The 24,919-nt window shown below is 38.6% G+C and overlaps 2 protein-coding genes across 22 annotated transcripts in view; both read right to left on the minus strand.

Moving 5' to 3' along the window:
* The window catches only part of dlg1 (discs large 1), a 424,309-nt gene that overhangs the window by 280,152 nt on the left and 119,238 nt on the right, over positions 1-24,919 (minus strand). For all 21 annotated transcript variants that reach the window (XR_010953064.1, XM_067784235.1, XM_067784232.1 and 18 more), the window contains one exon: positions 1,476-1,600. Coding sequence is in view for 20 of the 21 variants with exons in the window: in XM_067784235.1 (XP_067640336.1) it covers positions 1,476-1,600 (125 nt within the window). In the remaining variant the exon portion in view is untranslated. The remainder of the gene's footprint in view (positions 1-1,475; positions 1,601-24,919) is intronic.
* Positions 3,454-8,232, minus strand: PCID2 (PCI domain-containing protein 2). The gene is made up of 4 exons (XM_067784249.1): positions 8,092-8,232; positions 7,789-8,018; positions 7,464-7,704; positions 3,454-4,560 (listed from the first exon to the last, which is right to left on the minus strand). The coding sequence occupies exons 2-4, from the start codon at positions 8,009-8,011 to the stop codon at positions 3,831-3,833; spliced, it is 1,194 nt and encodes a 397-aa protein (XP_067640350.1). The 5' UTR covers positions 8,012-8,018; positions 8,092-8,232; the 3' UTR covers positions 3,454-3,830.

Here is a 24,919-nt window from a genome sequence, read left to right on the forward strand (position 1 = left end):
AGTGGGCCATAGTTCCATAGGTGTACGCCATTTGGGGATGTCGCTATAAAGGTGGACCAGGGGTGACTCCAGAATGTGTTTGTACAATATGGGTATCAAATTAAAGGTACTAATGAGGGTTGTAAAAGGGAGTGGCCCTTAGTTGTATACGAGATATCGACCAAAATGTGGACCACGGTGACCCAGAACATCATCTGTGGGGTACCGCTAATTTATTTATATATGTAATACAACGATACTTTTCCTGCCAAGATTCCAAGGGCTTTTGATTGCGCCCTGCAGAACTTTTCCATTTTCTTCTACTTAATATGGTAGGTGTCACGCCCATTTTACAAAGTTTTTTCTAAAGTTATATTTTGTGTCAAAAAACCGAACCAATCACTATGTTTCATCCCTTTTTTCGTATTTGGTATAGAATTATGGAATTTTTTTCATTTTTCGAAATTTTCGATATCGAAAAAGTGGGCGTGGTCATAGTCGGATTTCGGCCATTTTTCATACCAAGATAAGGTGAGTTCGGATAAGTACGTGAACTAAGTTAAGAAAGATATATCGATGTTTGCTCAATTTATCGTGTTAACGACCGAGCGGAAGGACAGGCGGTCGACTGTGTATAAAAACTGGGCGTGGCTTCAAACCGATTTCGCCCGTTTTCACAGAAAACAGTTATCGTCATAGAATCTATGCCCCTACCAAATTTCACAAGGATTGGTAAATTTTTGTTCCACTTATGGCATTAAAAGTATTCTAGACCAATTAAATGAAAAAGGGCGGAGCCACGCCCATTTTGAAATTTTATTTTATTTTTGTATCTTGTTGCACCATATCATTACTGGAGTTGAATGTTGACATAATTTACTTATATACTGTAAAGATATTACATTTTTTGTTAAAATTTGACTTTTAAAAATTTTTTTTTTAAAAAGTGGGCGTGTTCGTAATCCGATTTTGTTAATTTTTATTGAGCACACATATAGTAATAGGAGTAACGTTCCTGCCAAATTACATCATGATATCTTCAACGACTGCCAAATTACAGCTTGCAAAACTTTGAAATTACCTTCTTTTAAAAGTGGGCGGTGCCACGGCCATTGTCCATAATTTTACTAATTTTCTATTCCGCGTCATAAGGTCAACCCGCCTACCAAGTTTCATCACTTTAGCCGTCCTTGGTAATGAATTACCGCACTTTTTCGGTTTTTCGAGATTTTCGATATTGAAAAAGTGGGCGTGGTTATGGTCCGATTTCGTTCATTTTCAAGTTATTGTGTTTACGGACGGACGGACGCACATGGCTAAATGAATTTCTTTTTTTGCTCAGATCATTTTGATATATAGAAGTATATATCTATCTCGATTCGTTTATGCCCTAACGGATTACCGTTATGCGAACAAAATTAATATACTCTGGGAGCTCTGCTCAGCTGAGTATAAAAAGAAACAACTAACAGTACAGCACTTCTCAATGTACTTACATCAGCGATTTTTATTGCATGCCCATCCTGTTCCCATTTACTGGCGATTTGTAGCGTTTCCGCTGTTTTCTGTTGTATTGTCTTCGAGTCATCCAACAGTGTTAATTCATAGAACTCTTGAATATCTGTAAAAAAACAAAATTATAATATTTAGTGGAGTACAATAATTCACATAAATCTATGAGTAATATATGCATGTATGTATAAGGTGGGTGCAGCTCATAATCCCGACTTTCCAAATCCCGTCAAGACACAATCTAGACATAACAAAATACCGACATAACGAAATCCCGACAACACAATATCCCGACAACTCAAAATCCCGACAGCACATAATCCAGACAAATTTACTAAAATTTCGTTATTAAACAAATTTTAGTTAAAATTGTTAGAAGAATAATAGAAAATTATAAAATTATTATTATTTCTAAATTTTATTCAGATTATGAAATTACAAGTCAACGTACATGAGAAAATTAATTAAGAGAAAACTTAATAATGCGAATACATATATGTAGCAAATAATATAAGAAATATGACTTCATAGTAGACGCAAATGTATTGCTAAATTTTTTAAAAAATCTTCTTTAGAATAACTCTCTTTTTCAAAAAGTTATGTATTTAAACAGTTTTCTTTTTTTTTATTAGATCGTCTTTTTGGTTGTTTTTCACCCCCGTTTACATTTTCAATTTTTGTTTCAACTGTTATTTGTTCTTTAATTAATTTCTCAAATTATAAATATTTGTTTTTGCATGACCAATTAAAGCAGAAAGTATTATATGCCAGGCTTTGAGTTTGTTTTGAGTTCTAGGGAGATTAAATAATACGTTATCATATACTGATCAAAATTTTGGCAAATAAATTTGATGCTTTCCTATATATATAGTTGTCTTCTAAAAATTTTGCTAATTTCAAATAATCCTTGCTCCCATTGTTAATACCTTCAAAATATTCTGGAATCTCATCAGCGGGAACAAAAGCAAGAGCCTTTAGTTGTCTTATTTGAAGTCCAAAAACCTCATCCGTTCCATAAGGGTTATTTTTTTAAAGTGCGGCCGAAGGTCGCTTACGCAGAAGGGTGTACTACGCAGAAGGACATCACCGTGGCGGTAGCCACGGTTATATCACACACCCGGACTTGGCATTGCGTAGCCCAGGGTTATTTTTTATAAGCGCGGCCGAAGGCCGCCTATGCAGAAAGGTGTTCTACGCAGAATTACTGTGCATGGCGCAGCCGGTGTTGGATCGGCTAAGGATTATTTTTATGAAGCGTGGCCGAAGGCCGCCTACGCAGATAAGTGTTCTGTGCAGACATACTGTGGATCGCGTAGCCGGATTGGATCGGCTAAGGGTTATTTTTATGAAGCGCAGCCGAAGGCCGCCTACGCAGTAAAGTGTTCTGCGCAGATATACTGTGGATCGCGTAGCCGGATTGGATCGGCTAAGGATTATTTTTATGAGTCGCGACCGAAGGTAGCCTACGCAAAAGGGGTGCCTAAAATAATAGAATAATACCGAAGATGTGTATTTTTTATGGCATCGTTTTATCACTGAGTAAAAACTGAATCCAGCTTATTCAAAATTACTGACAAAATATGTATATAAAAAATGTTAGGGACCCCAATTTACATGTTTTCGGGATTTGGTCGTGTTGTTGTTGTTGTTGTCGGGATTATGAGATGTCGGGATTTGGTCGTGTCGGGATTATGTGTTTCGGGATTTAGTGTTTCGGGATTTTGTAAGTCGGGATTAAGTTATACACCCGTATAAGGTATACAAAATAAGCAATACTTATTTGATTATAATAGCTCACAATCATTTTGCAGTTTAGAGTTCATCGACCGTAGATCTGGAATGTATAGGGATGCTACTTTGCTTGATATCCAGGTTTTTTATTGTAGTAAGTCATAAATGTGCATTCCGTTTAATACACTTCGCCATATCCAACAACAAATTTTTTTTTAATTTATAGACAACTTGAATTTGAAATGTAGTTAACAAAGTACTTTATTGGACCAGTTGTTTAATGTTTTCAGTAAATACATACATTTCGCTTACATATGCAGCTGTCTTCATATTTTTCAAGAAGCTTGTAAATTTGTTAATAACAGCTATTTCATATTCTTATTGCATAAACATATTTAGCTCATAATTATTAGTTTTGAGCTCATGTTAATTAGAAATTGATTTAGTACACCGCCAAATTCATCCAACAGCTTCTTAAATAAAATTCATATAATTACAATCAGTTTAAGCATACAGTTATATAGCACATACATAACTAAATATATTTCTTATAAATAACTTAATGATGATCCTGGTTCGTGTAGCACTGCAACACGTAACATCCGCTCCTAGGAAACGGTATTGAGTGGTGGGAAAGGATTCTGCTTTGATACCACCAATTTATTATGACTATGCGATATATAACCTTTGATTTTGCCTTCAAATATTAAATTCGCTACAATGCAGTGTGTTTCGTCCAAACTCATATCGGTTTCACCAACAAATTGTAACGCCGCTTGAAATGCCCGCAAATCCAATTGATGTGTTTTTTTTATAATGTACACACGTTTAAAGAGATTACGATAGACCATGAACTTCAACTTCTCAACCAGCAAATAAATACCACATTTTATAAAAAATATTTCATGACGTTGTATAACTTCATCGAATTTACGTACATTGCCCTCCTTTAATGCAATAGCAAGTTCATGAAATTGTAGTAGGTCAAAGCGTTCGAGATTCTCTTTCTTTGGCATATAGCCAAGTAGCATTTTGACCGGTACCAAATAAATTAGTATGAGTCGCTTGTTACGTGGGAAATTGCGTGGACAATTGCGTAGTGCAAATGATAGAAATTCATCAGCACTTTTATAATCTGAATCAAACATAGCTTTACGGCCAACAAAATATTTGTATGTTATCTGTTCTGGTAGAGGAAATGAATCTTTGAATGTGCTGCTATCTATGGCACGTATTAATGGTTTACACAAATGTAATTTGTTGATGCGGAAATATACTTTAAATAGTTGATTAACAAGGTTGAGCATGCCAAGGCGTTTAGTGTCGTCATCGGAAGATCTAAATGCGTGTAGAGGCAGAAAAATTAATTACATTTTTTAAATTCAATTTTACTTTTGGATTTTCTATTTTATAATATAGAATTTTGCTATTTTGTTAAGGTATTAGATATAACCTTTACAGGTTTTACAAAGTCCTCTAGCATTAATTGAAATATAAATGATTGAAAGATGCGAGTTATACAGATATGTATGCCTGTCATAAGAGGCGACCAAAATACTGGATTCAAGGGGTTTGTGTAGCGCAGCCCTTTCAGGTTGCCAGCGCAATACATAGCTTCTCCAAAACCTCACCTATGCGTGGCGAATCCTGTTTCATTAACAGCCGAGGCTCTGGCGACCCCGAACTCCTCATGGATCTAGGCAGTGGGAAGGCGCAATGGCCTAGAAGGTCGCATGTGGTCATAACAAATCTTTCCCGAGATGGTCGGGCTTGGTACCCAAAGCCTTCGAGGAGTGTCCTTATCGCTACAACAACAACAACAGTTATATGGAACTGGCATAGAAATTTAGCAATTAAAGACGCTTTTTACTTTATTTGTACTGAATCTAAAGGCTCAAAGTAAAAAATAATTTCCTCAAAGATACGTCTAGGAGAATTAGCTGTCAGCAGATCCAAAAAGGAAAGTTCTTATGCCGCAAATTCTCGCCCAGCCTTTTTCGAATCTGTAGCGTTGAATTATTTTCATATCCGAAATTGGAAAGAAAGGCTTATTATGTTGTTATCGTTCTTTAGATAAATTCAGCGAGGTGTTTGTTTTTAAACCATGCAGAAGATTCCAGACAGGTCATATCGAAACAAAGATTTTCGTTATCTCTCATTATCGTCAGCTTGCGTACATACTGAACCAGTGAACAGATACAGTCGGGCATAAGTAGACCACAGATGGCTTGCTGTAAAATTAAACTAAGTATCTACCTGGTCTTTCCAGCTTCTTTCAACTTGCAATATTTGGCACTGGCACCGACCCAATTATCGGCGATCTATTGGTGCTACAGACTGGCGTAAACCCAAAAATACTGGATGTGAATTTCGATCAGAGCCTACATTTTGGCGAGAACGCAACCATAATCGTACCTAAAGCTCTGAGCCGTAACACAATCCTCAAGGCCTTTCAGGCAGCACACTCATAGCCACTTATAAAGCAACTAGTCGGTCGCATGTATGCTACGCGTCTCCAATATAGTCGTCAAACCTAAAAGAAACACACTGGAGGAAACTGCAAGACCGTCAAAACACCGCTCTCAGAAATGCCACGCGAAATCTTATGTCTACCTAACAACATCTACACAGTGAGGCGACAATTCACCCCATAAAAGAGGGAAAGAAATGCTGAACAAATAGTTTCTGTTGAATACCCAAAATCCTGGGTATCCCAACAGACATTAAGAAATCCATCACTCAAGAAGTCAGGCGTATGAGGCCATCTACAAAATGTTATCGAATTACTGTGCCCACAATTGCCCGGTGAACCTCGTTCTCAAAGACAAATACCTTAACTCGCAGTTGAGGAATGCAAACTCCCCAGAAAAACACGGGTCAATCTAGCTCAACTTAGTTCTGGATACTGTAATAGGTTGAACTGTTATTTATGCAGAATCAACTCAATGCATGTTTCCCTTCTAACGTGTCCGCCTATGATAGATAGATAGATAGATAGATAGTTAATTGAGGATCGCACTGCGACCATTGGTCTATTGTGCCCTCATCTGCTTCACAACACCTCATCCAAGCCGACATCTCTGATGAACCCTAGCAGTTCACCTGGCTTGAGGGATTTGATGTGAGTATGCTCTGGCCATGGTGAGCCCATAAACTTAGCTCTACGTCTTGAGATTGCATCGCACTCCAGGAGGATATGGTCCGCCGTCTCCGCTGATCTGTCACAAAATCGGCATGTGTTGTTTGATATTATACCCAGCTTTTGCATGTGGCTGTTCAGTCTGCAGTGTCCTGTAAGAATTGCTGTTAGAGTTCTTAGGTTATTTTTCGAGAGGCCTATAAATGCCCTGTATCGAGTTGTGCAATAACCCCCTAACAGTAGCTTAGATTGTCTTAGGCCTGGCATATTACGCCAGTGTTCTTCCCTCTTTTCCTTTTCTTCTGCCAATAGATGCCCCCTAATTTCCTGCGGGCCTACTGGCAGGAACGGCTCAGGACCAATAGGTCGTATCGTTGCTGCCTCTCTGGCCAGGCTGTCCGCCTGCTCGTTTCCCTCGACTCCCCTGTGGCCTGGAACCCAGGCCAACAGTAATTCATTGTGTGCTCCTAGTTGGTTCAGCTATGGTCCGCCTATGATACCAGGTATGAATATTACGTCATATAACTACCTCTTCAGATACCATCTCGAATCAACCGCAACCTATCTGACTTGGGATTCAACCTCACCTGCCCGTGGCGAATACTATTTATTCAGCAGGCTAGGCGGTGGCGAACCCAAGTTCCCCACGGAAATAGGCGGTTGGATAACCTGGAAGTTTCAAAGAGATTTAAATATCCATCAAACGACAATCAACATCGATATAATTTTCCAATACCTTAGAAAAGTATCCTCATCAAAGTGTTTCCTTGATTGACCTTTGAATGAGCTATTATACGGCTAGGAGCTACATTGACAGCATTATGGCTGGATGTATGTTCACTGTTACAACGGTGCCAACTCTTTCTCAAGTCTACGGAATGTCTGACCATTAAAGCAACAATCTAACATGAAGAAACCAAGTCAAAATTAATAATCAGTTTTGCCAGAAACCCTCACTTTCTGTGCCAATTTTGAAGAGTATTTGATTATTCTATGGAAACCTATTATTTAGTTTCCAATTTGTATAAGACCTTTTCTAATTTTGCTAGCCATACAATAGACATGTTACAAAATAAAAACCTCTCATTGTAAGTCCATATACCTATTATCAGCAGCGCAAACACGAAAACAACTCATGAGACAGTCAGCGGCTTTTTCCAGTATTTCACCCGGTTTACTGCTACTACCAAGTTCCTCACATTTTTGCGCCAATATGCGTAAATCCAAACAGGTTGTGAACATTATGGACAAACACCAATTCTCTTCCTTCAACTGTTGTAACATTTTCACAACAGATTGTATACATTGTGATTGCTGACGATATGCTTGCATAAAATCGCGAGCTAGAATGTAAAAGAATTAAAAAAAGGTTGTAATCCAATGCAAAGAGCTTTTTATACATACACGTAAATCTATTATGTACTCACGTTCCAAGCCCAAGTAATAGAGTACTTTTAGATGCGCACAAACAATTTCATCAATTGGTGAATCCAGCATACGATCAACCATATTTTCTGGACATTCTATATAAAGATTACGATTCATTATGTGTTTATCCTTGAGTGAAATGAAGGATGCCAAAGTTTCGCCATCGGCTACAGCCCAAGCGCGTTGCACACCGCTCAGATAATTTTGCAAAGTACCAAACATGCTGATGCTGGAAGAGTAAGGAGGTAAATTTTTAGCTAGACGTTGATACCTATTTGAAATTAACACGCTTGTGAACTTACCTAAACAAAATGTATTGTATTTAAATAATAAAATATATAAAAACCGGCGTTCTGTATAAAATTTCCTTGCAAATTCTTAGACACGTTTGACAGTTGTGTGTTGCACATGAACACACATACAAGAATTGTCAAAAAATCGATAAATGGCAAGAAGGCAGTGTTGCTCTACTTTGCTAAGGTATTGGGGAAATTTCTGTGGTAATGTAGTGAAATGAAGAGAAAGTAAATATAATATAAAAATAAATTATAAATAAATTTTGAAAACGAATAACAATTAGTAGATTCATTAAATTCTTACAATAAAAACTCATTATTGAAATGTTTGAGGTTGATTTATCCCATTATTCCAATATACCTTGTTTACAAATGAACTGCCTTACCGACTGCTGTTGCTTTATGATGCAAAGGCCATTGAGAACAGAATTGTTTGGTTTTACTAGGTATGTAACGAAAGTGAGTTTACCAGAATATTGATGTTTGTTAGATAAAGAATATAATAATGTGATTTCACGGAGTATATGCGATACCGAAATCGCAATCGAAAGTTCCGATACATCGTTGTACGTGTGCGATGAACTCCGAAACTGATCAAATTTGGTACTTGTCTGAAGATTACTCCAATCAAACTGTAGGTGGTTGAAGGTTGATACAGTGTTGCGGATGTGGTTTGTCCTTTGCTGGATATGAATCCGCAATGCTCCGGTACTAGCACCTTCTGGTACTAGCCCGGGACCAGAATTTTGCCGTTCCCTAGGCAGTCGGTTCTATGTACCGGAGCGACTCGGGATTTTTCCCGGCCAAGGACTGTCATTTCAATGTAACCCCATTTAATTTGTTGCGTCCCTCCTTTCAGAGGGACTGCTCCTTATTCTCTTGCTCCGGGAAGGTATCGAACCCAATCCGGGTCCGTATCCTGACCCCGGTCCTGAGAAATGGTTTTGCTGCATCTGCCGGAAAAGAATCTTTTTAGGACGGTCATACTCTTGTCAGTGTGTCTCGTGTAAGGGATGGTTGCATCGGACAGGTTGTTCTGGGCTAGATCCCAAAATCAGACGTCCACGTAACTTCTATAAATATTTTTTGGCTCCTTGCTGTTCACGCCCTAGGGCGTCCCGTAGTCTACGCCTTGGCGCCTGGCTTCAGAAAACTCCATAGCATCACCACCGCGCTAAATGCCATTAGCACCCAGATAAATTGCGGTTTAAATCAAAACCCCCACCATAGAACAGTACTCGTTGCGCTAGACCTATCAAAAGCTTTTGATATGGTCAACCATGGCACGTTACTGCAACATATCTGGGTGGTCGGCAGGCATCGGTGCAATTTAGAAACGAAACATCAAAACCAAGAAGAATTAAACAAGGGGTGCCACGGCGTGGTGTTCTATCCCCACTTTTGTTTAATTTCGACATATCTAAGCTACCTTCTCCACCAGAAGGAGTTACTATCGTTTCCTAGGCCGATGACTGCACAATAATGGCCACAGGCCCAGGTACACAGATCGATGAGCTTTGCAACAGAATAAACGGCTACCTCCCTGATCTCTCCAATTTTTTCGCCTCGCGAAACCTGGCATTATCACCCACTAAATCCTCCGCGACCTTATTTACAACATGGACGTCCCAAATGTCGACCATTTTGAACATCCACGTCGATGGCACTACGGTACCGACTGTCCTACACCCCAAAATCTTAAGTGTGACGTTTGATCAGAATCTACAATTGTACCGAAAATCCAGAGCCGTAATAAAATCCTCAAATCCCTTGCTGGCGGTACTTGGGGAAAAGTCAAAGAAACGCTCATTACCACATACAAAGCTATTGGCCAGCCGATTGCATGCTACACGTCCCCTATATGGTCGCCAAGCCTAAAAATTACCCACTGGAAGAAGATACAGGCTTGCCAAAATACTGCTCTCAGAACCGCCACTGGCTGTCTTCTTATGTCCCCAGAACACCATCTACATAATGAGGCGAGAATACTCCCCATCAGGGAGAGAAATGAGATGCTAACCAAACAGTTCCTGTTGAATACCCAGAAGCCTGGGCATCCCAACAGCCATCTGATTGATGAGCCAACACCGCCCAGGGGCTTAAGGTGTCATCTCCGTTAGCATTATGAGGAAATACGGCACCTTGAGAACTCAGCCATATGAAGCAAAAAAAACACAAGCAGGTCCTCAGTGAACTCCACAAACAGGTGTCGGACTTTATGTCAGGAATTACCCGGTGAATCCATTACTCAAAGAACAGTACCCAAAACTTGCGGAAGAGGAACGCATACTCCCCAGGGAAACGCGTGTCAGTCTAGCTCAACTTCGTTCTGGATACTGTAACAGGCTAAACTCTTACCTATCCAGAATCAACTCCGACATACAAAATGTATGCCCCGCTTGCAAGGTGTCCCCACATGACACCAACCATCTCTTTAATTGTAATGTGGAACCAACGCCTCTAACACCCCTTTCATTATGGTCCACCCCTGTTGAAACAGCAAGTTTCCTTGGACTCCCGTTAGAAGATATTGATGACAATTTGTGATCGGTCGCATCTATTAGGTGGGGCGAAGCACTGCTACAACAACAACAACAACCAGATTGTTTTACTTCTTGATACTTCGGGCTTGTGGATTTATGTCGCTTCTTACGGCAGGCATGCCTACAGCGGGAATATTTAAAGCTCCTTAACCCGCTGAGATTCAGGAAAAATAGCTTAGCTTTGAAAATAAAACATTCAAGGTTCGAATCGAGCTCAAGGCTAGAACAATAATTTTTTTCTAATGATAATTATTGTTATTTTTTAATTTTTCTAAATTTGATGAATTTTGAATTTTGAAAATAAAAGGTTTTGGAGTATTAATAAAGGGAAATGGAGAGGGAATAGGAAGTAGGAGATGGCGGGTAATGAGGATAAGGCAGGAAATGGGGCATGCAGAAAGCAGCAATGTAAAAAGCAAAAGGAAATAAATTAAGAAAACAGTTGACACAGTGCCGAAAGGAGAAGAGAGGGATATTGGGAACGTAGAAAGTTGGACGGGACAAGAAGAGCAGGGAGACGAGAAAAAAAATAGGAAGGAAAGAAAGTATGGGAGTAGAGAAAAAAGGGGCAATAGAGACGGTTAGATATAATAGGGGTGACAGAGAAAGGGAATACGGAATAGCAAGAACAAGAGGAAAGGATGAAGGAATGGAAAGTGAACGGTGTGAGGTAAATTGAGAGGAACAGGGGGAAGAAAAGGGAAAGGTGCGGTACACAAAAGTCAAAAGCAAGCAAGTGAGCCTAGGGAAGAAAAGGCTGAGAGCAATAAAAAGATCAACGAATACGAAATAGAGTAGTAAGAAGAGAGGGAGGGCGAGAAAAAGTGTGGGAAAGAATGAAAGCGATGGAGGGGCAATAGGAGAATACGAATGGCGTAGAGGAAGAAAATGAAGAGTTGTATTAAGAGATATATCCAAAGGAAGAGAGCTATTTTGATGACACTCCAATAAATTTTTATCAGACCGACATGCCTGCGGAGGGAAGTTTCAATTTTGTATATATTAAAATCACACGACAAACAAGAAAGCTGTTCTCCTTGACTAGACGTACCTTACAATCCTTATTCGCTTTCGGATGAATAACTTAATGTAGCAGTATGTCGAACCCAAAAAGATGATCGAGCTACTTTTGAGACAACTTACAGCGCATAATTCATCAGACAGACAAGGTTACTCAATAAGCTGTATGGCGGTCGCAAACATACAGATACAGCAATGCGCCCTTCAGATATCTAGCTAACAATTCTCTAATAGCTGTTTTTATACTCAGTTGAGCAGAGCTCACAGAGTATATTAAGTTTGATTGGATAACGGTTGGTTGTACATATATAAAGGAATCGAGATAGATATAGACTTCCATATATCAAAATAATCAGGATCGAAAAAAAATTTGATTGAGCCATGTCCGTCCGTCCGTCCGTCCGTTAACACGATAACTTGAGTAAATTTTGAGGTATCTTGATGAAATTTGGTATGTAGGTTCCTGAGCACTCATCTCAGATCGCTATTTAAAATGAACGATATCGGACTATAACCACGCCCACTTTTTCGATATCGAAAATTTCGAAAAACCGAAAAAGTGCGATAATTCATTACAAAAGACAGATAAAGCGACGAAACTTGGTAGATGAGTTGAACTTATGACGCAAAATAGAAAATTAGTAAAACTTTGGACAATGGGCGTGGCACCGCCCACTTTTAAAAGAAGGTAATTTAAAACTTTTGCAAGTTGTAATTTGGCAGTCGTTGAAGATATCATGATGAAATTTGGCACGAACGTTACTCTTATTACTATATGTACGCTTAATAAAAATTAGCAAAATCGGAGAAGGACCACGCCCACTTTAAAAAAAAAAATTTTTTAAAGTAAAATTTTAACAAAAAATTTAATATCTTTACATTATATAAGTAAATTATGTCAAGATTCAACTCCAGTAATGATATGATGCAACAAAATACAAAAATAAAAGAAAATTTAAAAATGGGCGTGGCTCCGCCCTTTTTCATTTAATTTGTCTAGGATTCTTTTATCGCCATAAGTCGAACAAAAATTAACCAATCCTTTTGAAATTTGGTAGGGGCATAGATTTTATGGCGTTAACTGTTTTCTGTGAAAATGGGCGAAATATGTTGATGTCACGCCCAGTTTTTATACACAGCCTTCCGTCTGTCCGTCCGCATGGCCGTTAACACGATAACTTGAGCAAAAATCGATATATCTTTACTAAACTCAGTTCACGTACTTATCTGAATTCACTTTATCTTGGTATGAAAAATGAACGAAATCCGACTATGACCACGCCCACTTTTTCGATATCGAAAATTACGAAAAATGAAAAAAATGCCATAATTCTATACCAAATACGAAAAAAGGGATGAAATATGGTAAGGTAATTGGATTGTTTTATTGACGCGAAATATAACTTTAGAAAAAACTTTATAAAATGGTTGTGACACCTACCATATTAAGTAGAAGAAAATGAAAAAGTTCTGCAGGGCGAAATAAAAAACCCTTAAAATCTTGGCAGGTATTACATATATAAATAAATTAGCGGTATCCAACAGATGATGTTCTGGGTCACCCTGGTCCACATTTTGGTCGATATCTGGAAAACGCCTTCACATATACAACTACCACCACGCCCTTTTAAAACTCTCATTAATACCTTTAATTTGATACCCATATCGTACAAACTCATTCTAGGGTCACCCCTGGTCCACCTTTATGGCGATATCTCGAAAAGGCGAACACCTATAAAACGAAGGCCCACTCCCTTTTAAAAATACTCATTAACACCTTTCATTTGATACCCATATCGTACAAACAAATTCTAGGATCACCCCTGGTCCACCTTTATTGCGATACCTCGAAAATGCGTCCACCTATAGAACTAAGGCCCACTCCCTCTTAAAATACTCATTAACTCCTTTCGTTTGATACCCATATTGCACAAACGAATTCTAGAGTCACCCCTGGCCCACCTTTATGGCGATATCTCGAAACGGCGTCCACCTAAAGAACTAAGGCCCACTCCCTTTTAAAATACTCATTAACACCTTTCGTTTGATGCCCATATTGTGCCAACAAATTCTAGGGTCACCACTGGTCCACCTTTATGGCGATATCTCGAAACGGCGTCCACCTATGGAACTAAGGATTACTTCCTTTTAAAATGCTCATTAACACCTTTCATTTGATACCCATATCGTACAAACGCATTCTAGAGTCACCCCTGGTCCATCTTTACGGCGATATCTCGAAAAGGCGTCCATCTATAGAACTTAGGTCCACGCCCTTTTAAAATACTCATTAATACCTTTCATTTGATACCCATATCGTACAAACGCATTCTAGAGTCAACCCTGATCCACCTTTATGGCTATATCCCTAAATGGCGTCCACCTATAGAACTATGGCCCACTCCCTCATAAAATACTCTTTAATGCCTTTCATTTGATACACATGTCATACAAACACATTCCAGGGTTTTCCCCGATTAATTTTCCTTCATGGTTATTTTTCCTTATGTTGTCACCATAGCTCTCAACTGAGTATGTAATGTTCGGTTACACCCGAACTTAACCTTCCTTACTTGTTTTATTTAGTACAGGGGTTTCCCTCAGGAAAAGCTTAATATTTGGGACAATTTCTTTTCGGCCGAGCGCTTTGTAAGTGGATTTAAGTAAGTTTCATATGTCAACCCATTTCTAATATATAGTGAGGGGTTTAACAAGGAACGGTGGTTAAGAAGATGATCGATAGGGAAAGGGGGGTTATACGAAAAGTCATAGGTAGAAAATGAGATAAATTGAAAGAAGAGATAGGAGTGCGAATTGGAGTGGAGAGAAAGGAGAAGAAATATAGGGAGAGGGTAAGGGAGAGGAAATATAGTCGGGATGGAAAATGGAGAAAGTACGAGAGGACGATAGGAAGGAGAGGAAGCAACAGATGGGAAGAAGATGAAGAAAAATAGACCGAGGTAAGGAAAGAAAGTGGGAGTAGAGCAGGAGAGAAAAATCGAAAAAGTGAAAGGGAGAAGATGCGAAGAAAGACAGGGATCAAACATTGAGAGAAGGAGGGCGTGGCAAGAAGATATGTAGGTAAATTTTTTTTTCAGAAGCTATAATTTGTTTAATAAAATCAAAGACACGGAAATCTCCTTGGTCAACTGAAACAGACATTCTAACCCCATATACTTATGTGGAAAAAAAGAGAGAAAATCCGATAGAGCGAGAAAAGGTGAAGCGAGTCTCACCCTTTGCATGTAGACAAACCAATTTTCGCGCAGAGCAAAGTCTACCGACCATTCTTGTAATAATATAATACCTTAGAGTAAGTTTTTGTTGCGATCGGCATCGTGCTATCTTTAGTTTTCCCGACAAATTGACGCGACTGATATGCTTCTTCTAGCAGATTATTTACCAAAGCACTGCCGATAGAAACCCGGTTGGAAAAACTGTTTCTAAAATATTTGGATGTTGCCTTTCCCGGGACCTGAACCCAGGACCCATTTCCTCCTCTTCCGTGCAATGATTCTTAGTACATCGATCCATGCGCCTCTAGCCGAACATTTAATTTTAGTTGTTGCAGAGAGCGTTCCTCTGAATCACATTCATAACTTCATGTTTCTAGCTTCCCGGGAAGATACTTAAAAACTTTGTACGGAAGTCAAATTTAAAACGGCCCATCAACAATTTCCCACCAAAAAAGTCGGGAACTATTACAATATGGATGTCCAATATCTCTGAAGTATTAACGAAAAAGGCCTTGAATGTTCCCAATATGCTCCCTAAAAAGCCGCAGGGTAGTTCCAAAATAATCACGATATAATCCTGAGTCAAAGTAATGCCGAAACGCTCCGGAAACAACTCCAAATGGTCCTATAATCTGTATTTAATTAGCGAGATATGCTCATATTGCTTTATACAATTGTTTTTGTTGATATTAGAAAAATTACAAAGTTTAAAAACGGCGATGGTTACTGGGACATGTTTCTGAATTTCACTGCTTCGTCAGCTAGCTTCTCGGGAGCTGAGTTTAGAACACGAAATCTCCAACATTCATACTTTAGACTAGTGTAAAGGCAGATGCCTTTATCCACTCAGCCCCGCTGATCGCTTTGCAATTGGTCTCTCAGAGTTTCCTTTTTGTTGCTATTCCTTTATGAACCATTTAGGTACATAAGTGCCTATTCTATATGCTTTTTAATCTAATGGTATGGAATAATTATAGACGCGCTCCAAGAGTTTAGCAAAGGCAACTCTTAGAGGCCAATTACAAACCGAGCGGGTATTCATATGGCTGAGTGGATAAAGGCTAGTCTATAGTATTGTTGGAGATTTCGAGTTCTTAATAAGCTTTCGAGAAGCTAGCTGATGAAGAAGTGAAATGCAGAAACATGTCCTAGTAACCATCGCTGTTTGTAAACTTTGTAATTATACTCAGTTGAGCAGAGCTCACAGAGTATATTAAGTTTGATTGGAAAACGGTTGGTTGTACATATATAAAGGAATCGAGATAGATATAGACTTCCATATATCAAAATAATCAGGATCGAAAAAAATTTGATTGAGCCATGTCCGTCCGTCCGTCCGTCCGTCCGTTAACACGATAACTTGAGTAAATTTTGAGGTATCTTGATGAAATTTGGTATGTAGGTTCCTGAGCACTCATCTCAGATCGCTATTTAAAATGAACGATGTCGGACTATAACCACGCCCACTTTTTCGATATCGAAAATTTCGAAAAACCGAAAAAGTGCGATAATTCATTACAAAAGACAGATAAAGCGACGGAACTTGGTAGATGAGTTGAACTTATGACACAAAATAGAAAATTAGTAAAATTTTGGACAATGGGCGTGGCACCGCCCACTTTTAAAAGAAGGTAATTTAAAACTTTTGCAAGCTGTAATTTGGCAGTCGTTGAAGATATCATGATGAAATTTGGCAGGAACGTTACTATTATTACTATATGTACGCTTAATAAAAATTAGCAAAATCGGAGAAGGACCACGCCCACTTTAAAAAAAAAAAATTTTTTTAAAGTTAAATTTTAACAAAAAATTTAATATCTTTACATTATATAAGTAAATTATGTCAAGATTCAACTCCAGTAATGATATGGTGCAACAAAATACAAAAATAAAAGAAAATTTAAAAATGGGCGTGGCTCCGCCCTTTTTCATTTAATTTGTCTAGGATACTTTTATCGCCATAAGTCGAACAAAAATTAACCAATCCTTTTGAAATTTGGTAGGAGCATAGATTTTATGGCGTTAACTATTTTCTGTGAAAATGGGCGAAATCGGTTGATGTCACGCCCAGTTTTTATACACAGTCTTCCGTCTGTCCTTCCGCATGGCCGTTAACACGATAACTTGAGCAAAAATCGATATATCTTTACTAAACTCAGTTCACGTACTTATCTGAACTCTCTTTATCTTGGTATGAAAAATGAACGAAATCCGACTATGACCACGCCCACTTTTTCGATATCGAAAATTACGAAAAATGAAAAAAATGCCATACTTCTATACCAAATACGAAAAAAGGGATGAAATATGGTAAGGTAATTGGATTGTTTTATTGACGCGAAATATAACTTTAGAAAAAACTTTATAAAATGGTTGTGACACCTACCATATTAAGTAGAAGAAAATGAAAAAGTTCTGCAGGGCGAAATAAAAAACCCTTAAAATCTTGGCAGGTATTACATATATAAATAAATTAGCGGTATCCAACAGATGATGTTCTGGGTCACCCTGGTCCACATTTTGGTCGATATCTGGAAAACGCCTTCACATATACAACTACCACCACTCCCTTTTAAAACTCTCATTAATATCTTTAATTTGATACCCATATCGTACAAACAAATTATAGAGTCACCCCTGGTCCACCTTTATTGCGATACCTCGAAAATGCGTCCACCTATAGAACTAAGGCCCACTCCCTCTTAAAATACTCATTAACTCCTTTCGTTTGATACCCATATTGCACAAACGAATTCTAGAGTCACCCCTGGCCCACCTTTATGGCGATATCTCGAAACGGCGTCCACCTATAGAACTAAGGCCCACTCCCTTTTAAAATACTCATTAACACCTTTCGTTTGATGCCCATATTGTGCCAACAAATTCTAGTGTCACCACTGGTCCACCTTTATGGCGATATCTCGAAACGGCGTCCACCTATGGAACTAAGGATTAAAAATAAAAAAAAAAATAAATGTAAGGCGCGATAACCTCCGAAGAGATCTAAGGCCGAGCTTCTCTTCCAATTTGCGTCGTGCTCCTCTTGATTTTTCCCTACAAATTGGCCGGACGGGACCTACATGTTTTATGTCGACTCCGAACGGCATCTGATGATCTAGAGTCACCCCTGGTCCATCTTTACGGCGATATCTCGAAAAGGCGTACATCTATAGAACTTAGGTCCACGCCCTTTTGAAATACTCATTAATACCTTTCATTTGATACCCATATCGTACAAACGCATTCTAGAGTCAACCCTGATCCACCTTTATGGCTATATCCCTAAATGGCGTCCACCTATAGAACTATGGCCCACTCCCTCATAAAATACTCTTTAATGCCTTTCATTTGATACACATGTCATACAAACACATTCCAGGGTTTCCCCCGATTAATTTTCCTTCATGGTTATTTTCCCTTATGTTGTCACCATAGCTCTCAACTGAGTATGTAATGTTCGGTTACACCCGAACTTAACCTTCCTTACTTGTTCTTCCTAGAACTAAGTTGGAAGCTATCGAAGCTACGACCAGAAAGTTTGTAAATATTTCGTAAAGCCGAAATTTTGAAACAATGGTCTGTAACTGAAAAAACTCATGCAATCAACCTCAGAAGGTCTAGCTAGGTATTTGCTCTCATTGACCAGACGGAACTGTACGCAAGTTGCGGGATTGCTACCAAGTTCAAATGGTAAACGATTGACGAAAACCCAACCTACCCTTGATGCCTTAGTTTGCTTAAGATAGCTGAGCAATCTTCGTGCTCCTGCATCGCCTTCGCTTGGATTAGGTACAGGGCCTTCGGGATATATTTGTTTGAGGAATACTTAAGTTCTTCTCTTACTCAAATATCTGCATAATATATACTTAAATCGTTGATCTGATTTTACCGGCGTTAAAGCAATGCTGAAGCGTGCACAACACGAACTACAAGAAGACTTATCCCCAATTACAGGCTGCCTGATTCACAGCATGGAGTTGGCTGTTTTTAAGGATGAACTAGATGGGATGCTATCCAGAGAGTATTATATTAATCTTATATATAACAAGTAAGGAAGGTTAAGTTCGGGTGTAACCGAACATTACATACTCAGCTGAGAGCTTTGGAGACAAAATAAGGGAAAATCACCATTTAACAAAATGAACCTAGGGCAACCCTGGAATGTGTTTGTATGACATGTGTATCAAATGAAAGGTGTTAATGATTATTTAAAACGTAGTGGGCCTTAGTTCTATAAGTGGACGCCTTTTCGAGATATGGCAATAAGGGTGGACCAGGGGTGACTCTAGAATGTGTTTGTACGATATGGGTATCAAATTAAAAGTATTAATGAGGGTTTTAAAAGGGAGTAGCCCTTAGTTGTATATGTGAAGGCGTTTTCGAGATATGGACCAAAATGTGGACCAGGGTGACCCAGAACATCTTCTGTCGGGTACCGCTAATTTATTTATGTATGTAATACAACGATACTTTTCCTGCCAAGATTCCAAGGGCTTTTGATTTCGCCCTGCAGAACTTTTCCATTTTCTTCTACTTAATATGGTAGGTGTCACACCCATTTTAAAAAGTTTTTTCTAAAGTTGTATTTTGCGTCAATAAACCAAGCAAATTACGATGTTTCATCTTTTTTTTCATATTTGGTACAGAATTATGACATTTTTTTCATTTTTCGTAATTTTCGATACTGGAAAAGTGGGCGTGGTCATAGTCGGGTTTCGGCCATATTTTATACCAAGATAAAGTGACTTCAAATAAGTACGTGAACTAAGTTTAGTTAAGACAGAAAACATTTATCGTCATAGAATCTATGTCCCTATCAAATTTCACAAGGATTGGTAAATTTTTGTTCGAATTATGGCTTTAAAAGTATGTTGGACGAATTAAATGAAAAAGGGCGGAGTTACGCCCATTTTGAAATTTTCTTTTATCTTTGTATTCTGTTGCACCATATCATTACTGGAGTGGAATGTTGACATTATTTACTTTTATACTGTAGAGATATTAAATTTTTTGTTAAAATTTGACTTTAAAAAAAGTTTTTTTTAAAAGTGGGCGCGATCGTCACCCGATTTCGCTAATTTTTATGTAGCACACATATAGTAATAGGAGTAACGTGCCTACCAAATTTCATCATGATATCTTCAATGACTGCAAATTACAGCTTGCAAAACTTTTAAATTACCTTCTTTTAAAAGTGTACGGTGCCACGCCCATTGTCCAACATTTTTCTAATTTTCTATTTTGCGTCATAAGGTCAACGCACCTACCAAGTTTCATCACTTTATCCGTCTTTGGTAATGAATAATCGCACTTTTTCGGTTTTTCGATATCGAAAAAGTGGGCGTGGTTGTAGTCCGATTTCGTTTATCTTAAATAGCGATCTGAGATGAGCGCCCAGGAACCTACATACCAAATTTCACCAAGATACCTCAAAATTTACTCAAGGTATCGTGTTTACAGACGGACGGACGGACGGACATGGCTAAATGAATTTCTTTTTTCACCCAGATCGTTTTGATATATGGAAGTCTATATCTATCTCGATTAGTTTATGCCGTTATGGATTACCGTTATGCGAACAAAGTTAATATACTCTGTGAGCTCTGCTCAGCTGAGTATAAAAAGAAAGACTAAAATGTGTGTTAGTTGGTAGCCGGTGTTTGAGGAGATGCGCCGGTCGATTTTGTTCAAACTTTCACATAACTTGCGTATACCACACGCGGTGGTTTTCACATAGGTTTGGTTGGACCAGGTACCCCTAGAATGTGTTTATAGAATATGGATATCAAATGAAAGCTGTGGATGAGTGCTTTAGTATAGGGTAGTTTTCACACCTATTAGTGACTAGGGTCTCGATATATAGGCCAAAACGTGGATCAGGTGAACACTAGGATGTGTTTTTACATTATGGGTATCCGCCACCACACCGGGCAAAGCAACATCAAAATTTTAGAAATAAGGTTTTTCAATTAGAAGAAAATTTTTCTAAGCGGGGTCGCCCCTCGGCAGTGTTTGGTAAGCGCTCCGAGTGTATTTATGCCATCAAAAGCTCTCAGTGAAAACTCATCTGCCTTGCAGATGCCGTTCGGAGTCGGCATAAAACATGTAGGTCCCGTCCGGCCAATTTGTAGGGAAAATCAAGAGGAGCACGACGCAAATTGGAAGAGAAGCTCGGCCTTAGATCTCTTCGGCGGTTATCGCGCCTTACATTTATTTTTTTTTTTTTATCAAATTGCAGCTGTTTATGTATGCTTTAGTACAGAGTAAGTTTTATACCGCTGGGTGACTAAGATCTCGAGTTATAGGCCAAAACGTGGACTAGGATACCCCTAGAATGTGTGTGTAATATGGATATCAAATGACAGCTGTTGCATCAACCTGGCAAAACTGATAAATATGCATGCGAAGCCGAAATAAAGACATGAATTAATGATACCCACATACCTATTTACATACGTTCTATTCGATTTACCCGAAATTTGGTATATAAATTTGCCTATATTAGTATTTACGATCCTTTTTTCCGGGAAGTAGACCAGAGACGGATTGGGACTGGGATTAGGACTAGGACTGGGACTGAGACTCGAAGTGGGACTGGGACGTGGACTCGGAATGGGACTGAAACAAAATACATACCACCCTCTGGGACTGGCAATAAGGGATGAAGAAGAATGAGAAGAACTTTAGAGAAGAGAAAATAGAGAAGGAGACTGAGAAAGAGATAGAATGAGACGAAGATTGAGATATATAGATAGAGGAGGGAGGAGTGAATAAAAGGATTAGGAAAACGGGAAGAGGGAGGAGGGGGGGGGGGGAGGGAGAGCGCAGAGTTAGACGGAAAAAGCTTATTAAAATGTATGCAGATAGACCAAATTTAGGGCAGAACAACGTCTGCCGGGTCTTCTAGCAATAAATAAACGCAAGGCGCCATAACATCCGAAGAGATTTTAGGCCGATATACTTCCTACTCTTCCCTTCTCATATTAATATTATGTCATATGAAAGATGCTGCCACTGCTGACTCATGTTTTCATCTCTTAAATAAAAATAAATCTCTAATTCCCCATAAATATTCCCACTTTCTTAAATCACCTTTAAATCAGTTTGAATTTATTTTCAAAAACACTTAGAGATTATTCAAGTACCATTGTTTGTTGCTTCCCCCCGTTATGAGGTAAACAAATAATGGAATTAAGTAAACAAAATTTATGTTTACGTAAGTAAGTAAAAGCTGAGTAGAACTATTACACCGATTAAGAAAACAACGTTTTTTTCTACCACTCAAAATATTCGAGTGAACTTTGACTTTCAAATCGTTGATAACTAATATGAAAGAAATTTCACGGTCTTATAAAAACTTGATTGATCATTCAGAAATTAGATATGAGATAAAACTTTTGCCAAACTCAATATTCATGTTGGATCTACCAGTGAAAAATGTGGATACCCCTAGTAATATTAACGGTTTTTAGATTTTTTTAAGTTTGTCCAACGCTCCTCGTTTGTTGGCAAAGGTGATTCCCCGCTGGATTTCTAGGCAGACGTTATGTTTTTTAATACTCGAAATTATTGCTGCAAACACTCATTTTTTATTTATTTATTTATTAGTCTACAAATTTAACAATTTATCAGACTAAATATAGTTACGGATTACAGATAAAGTACAAAAGCATACAAATTGAATAAAATTATATTATAAAATAAGTATATATATTATTAAATCAGTTGTCGGAATGAACGTGACTTCGAGCAGCTGATGTATTTTTGACACACAACAAGTAGGGACTGCGATGTGTAGGAGGTTGGAAAGGACGTAATTGCAAGCCACCCACCCAAATCATTGCGTATTTAAGGTATTCAGCTTAAAAATGTCTAGATGGTCTAAAGGGAACATTAAATAAAATTTCACCAAGCAGAAAAGGGCTATTTACCATCCCTCTAATAAGTTTTACTACAAATAACACACCTAACATCTCCCTACGACTCCGTAACGTAAGGAGCTGAATATGTCTTAAACGGCGGAGTAGGGAGGGAGTTTTGTTCTCATTCACCCACATTTTCCGCCCCTATTTTCCAATTTGGAGTAAGTAGAACTAACGGTGGAGGAATTCAGGCCGATAATGTCAATATCGTCTGCATACGCCATCAATTGCAGGTTATTATAGAATAACCCCGTTTAGTTTCGAATAGTGAGCTTAAGGTGTTTCTCAACGTCATATTGCACAGCCGTATAAATTTTGCGGTTCAACTAAATTCCGAAGCATTCCTTCCAGTTGCAATGCGACAATCTTCATCGTACCAGTTGTTTTCCCCTGGTGGCGATAAAAAAATGTCACATTTTGAGTGGTCATGCAAGAAGGCGCAGTTGCGGTGTCGAATCCGTGGTGGCAGAAAGATTTCATCGCTAAGTACTATCATTCACTCATGTGGACGAACGACTCACCGCTATCGAAATTCTTCAACATCACAATGATAGGAAAAAAACAATTTTTTTTTTGAAACAGTCTAATACATACATAAATATTTTGCTTAAGCATGTATTTGTGCCCTGATATCTTATAATTGGTATAAAAATCCAACAGGCTTTGGAGTGTATTTAGGATTTTCTAACATATTTCAATCATAACAGATCATTCGGGTAAACCAAACAAATATATTTCACCAATATGTACAAATAAATATTCAGGGCACGTTTTTTGACAAGCATTAGCAGAAAGTCTTATACGTGTGTACATTAGAGTGTTTGTTTTAATATGTATTTAAGTATGTGTACTTTGGAGCAAGCGCTTGTAACGAGAGTTTCCTCTAAGTCTTGAACCTTTGGAGCGTAGCGTGGTTAACTCGTCAGAACGAGTGTCATAAGGGCCGTCGTGATTAGGAGAATTTCTTGACTGACCCCTTAGGTTAACGTGAGTGTTTGCGACATTCGATGCCTTTTCCGGATACCTTGATAGTTGATTAGTTGCAGGTCAAGATGTATAAGTGAATGGAATGATCTTTGGCGTCTTCGGTACCAGCTAATTTCCTTGGTTTCAGAAAGAACACTTCTCTCTTCGGTAATGACATATGAGGACACACAGGTCGAAGACATGAGCTAAATATCAAGCTACCTGAGCTCATCAATATCCCTCAGATAAATTTTTAAGACAACATCAACCCTTTTCATTTCGTTTAGGTCTGATTCTTCTTTTTTAAGTTTGATATGCATGCTTTCGCATAAAATAACCCGGATAGAACTACTTTGCCTCTATGGATCTTCGGGGATATTATGTTAACTTGTACCTTCGACTGCGAAAGTCGGACCAAAGATTTTAAAGTTGATACCACGGGAAGCAGATAAGCCCACGGAGCATGCTCCCTTTCTGCTCATTTGGGACAAGCCTTAAGGCTACATCGTTTGCGTTTGTGGTTGATATCCAAATGAAGAAGAGTTCTTTATCTCGAGAGTGGAGCTGCATAGCAACCATGACCGCTGGGAGTCTCCCATTAAGGAAGCCTATATTTAATCTAGATGGTGAGAGAATATTAATACTTAAAATTATCTTGTTGGCGGCCGCCGTGGTGTGATGGTATCGTGCTCCGCCTACCACACCGAAAATCCTGGGTTCACGCCCGGGCAAAGCAACATACAAATTTTAGAAACAAGTTTTTTCAATTAGAAAAATATTTTTCGAAGCGGGGTCACTCCTTGGCAGTGTTTAGCAAGCACTCCGAGTGTATTTCTGCCACGAAAAGCTTCGCAGTGAAAATACATCTGCCTTGCAGAGTTGGCATAAAAACAAGTAGGTCCCATCCCGCCAAATTGTAGGGGAATTAAAAAATAGGAACACGACGCAAATTGGAAGAGAAGCTTGGCCTAAAATCTCTTCGGAGGTTAGGTTAGGTTAGGTGGTATCTGCCCTAATAAGGGGAGCTCTCTTGGACAAGATGAAGGTCCGTTGTGATACCACATGCAATAAAATAACGGTGACGTAGATACAGCTACTTGGAAAATCATTGGGTAGCAACGATAAAGCTCCGAATGATACCGATCTC

This window comes from Eurosta solidaginis, chromosome 4, assembly GCF_040869045.1.
Source record: "Eurosta solidaginis isolate ZX-2024a chromosome 4, ASM4086904v1, whole genome shotgun sequence".
In the NCBI taxonomy this organism is placed as follows: domain Eukaryota; kingdom Metazoa; phylum Arthropoda; class Insecta; order Diptera; family Tephritidae; genus Eurosta; species Eurosta solidaginis.

What these genes read in the sequence shown, in the direction of transcription:
- PCID2 (XM_067784249.1), bottom strand. Translation starts at nt 8,011, where the DNA reads ATGTTTGGTACTTTGCAAAATTATCTGAGCGGTGTGCAACGCGCTTGG. An exon ending in CTATTACTTGGGCTTGGAAC is followed by an intron (nt 7,705 to 7,788) that starts GTGAGTACATAA and finishes TTTACATTCTAG; the next exon opens with CTCGCGATTTTATGCAAGCA. An exon ending in GTTTGCGCTGCTGATAATAG is followed by an intron (nt 4,561 to 7,463) that starts GTATATGGACTT and finishes ACACGCATTTAG; the next exon opens with ATCTTCCGATGACGACACTA.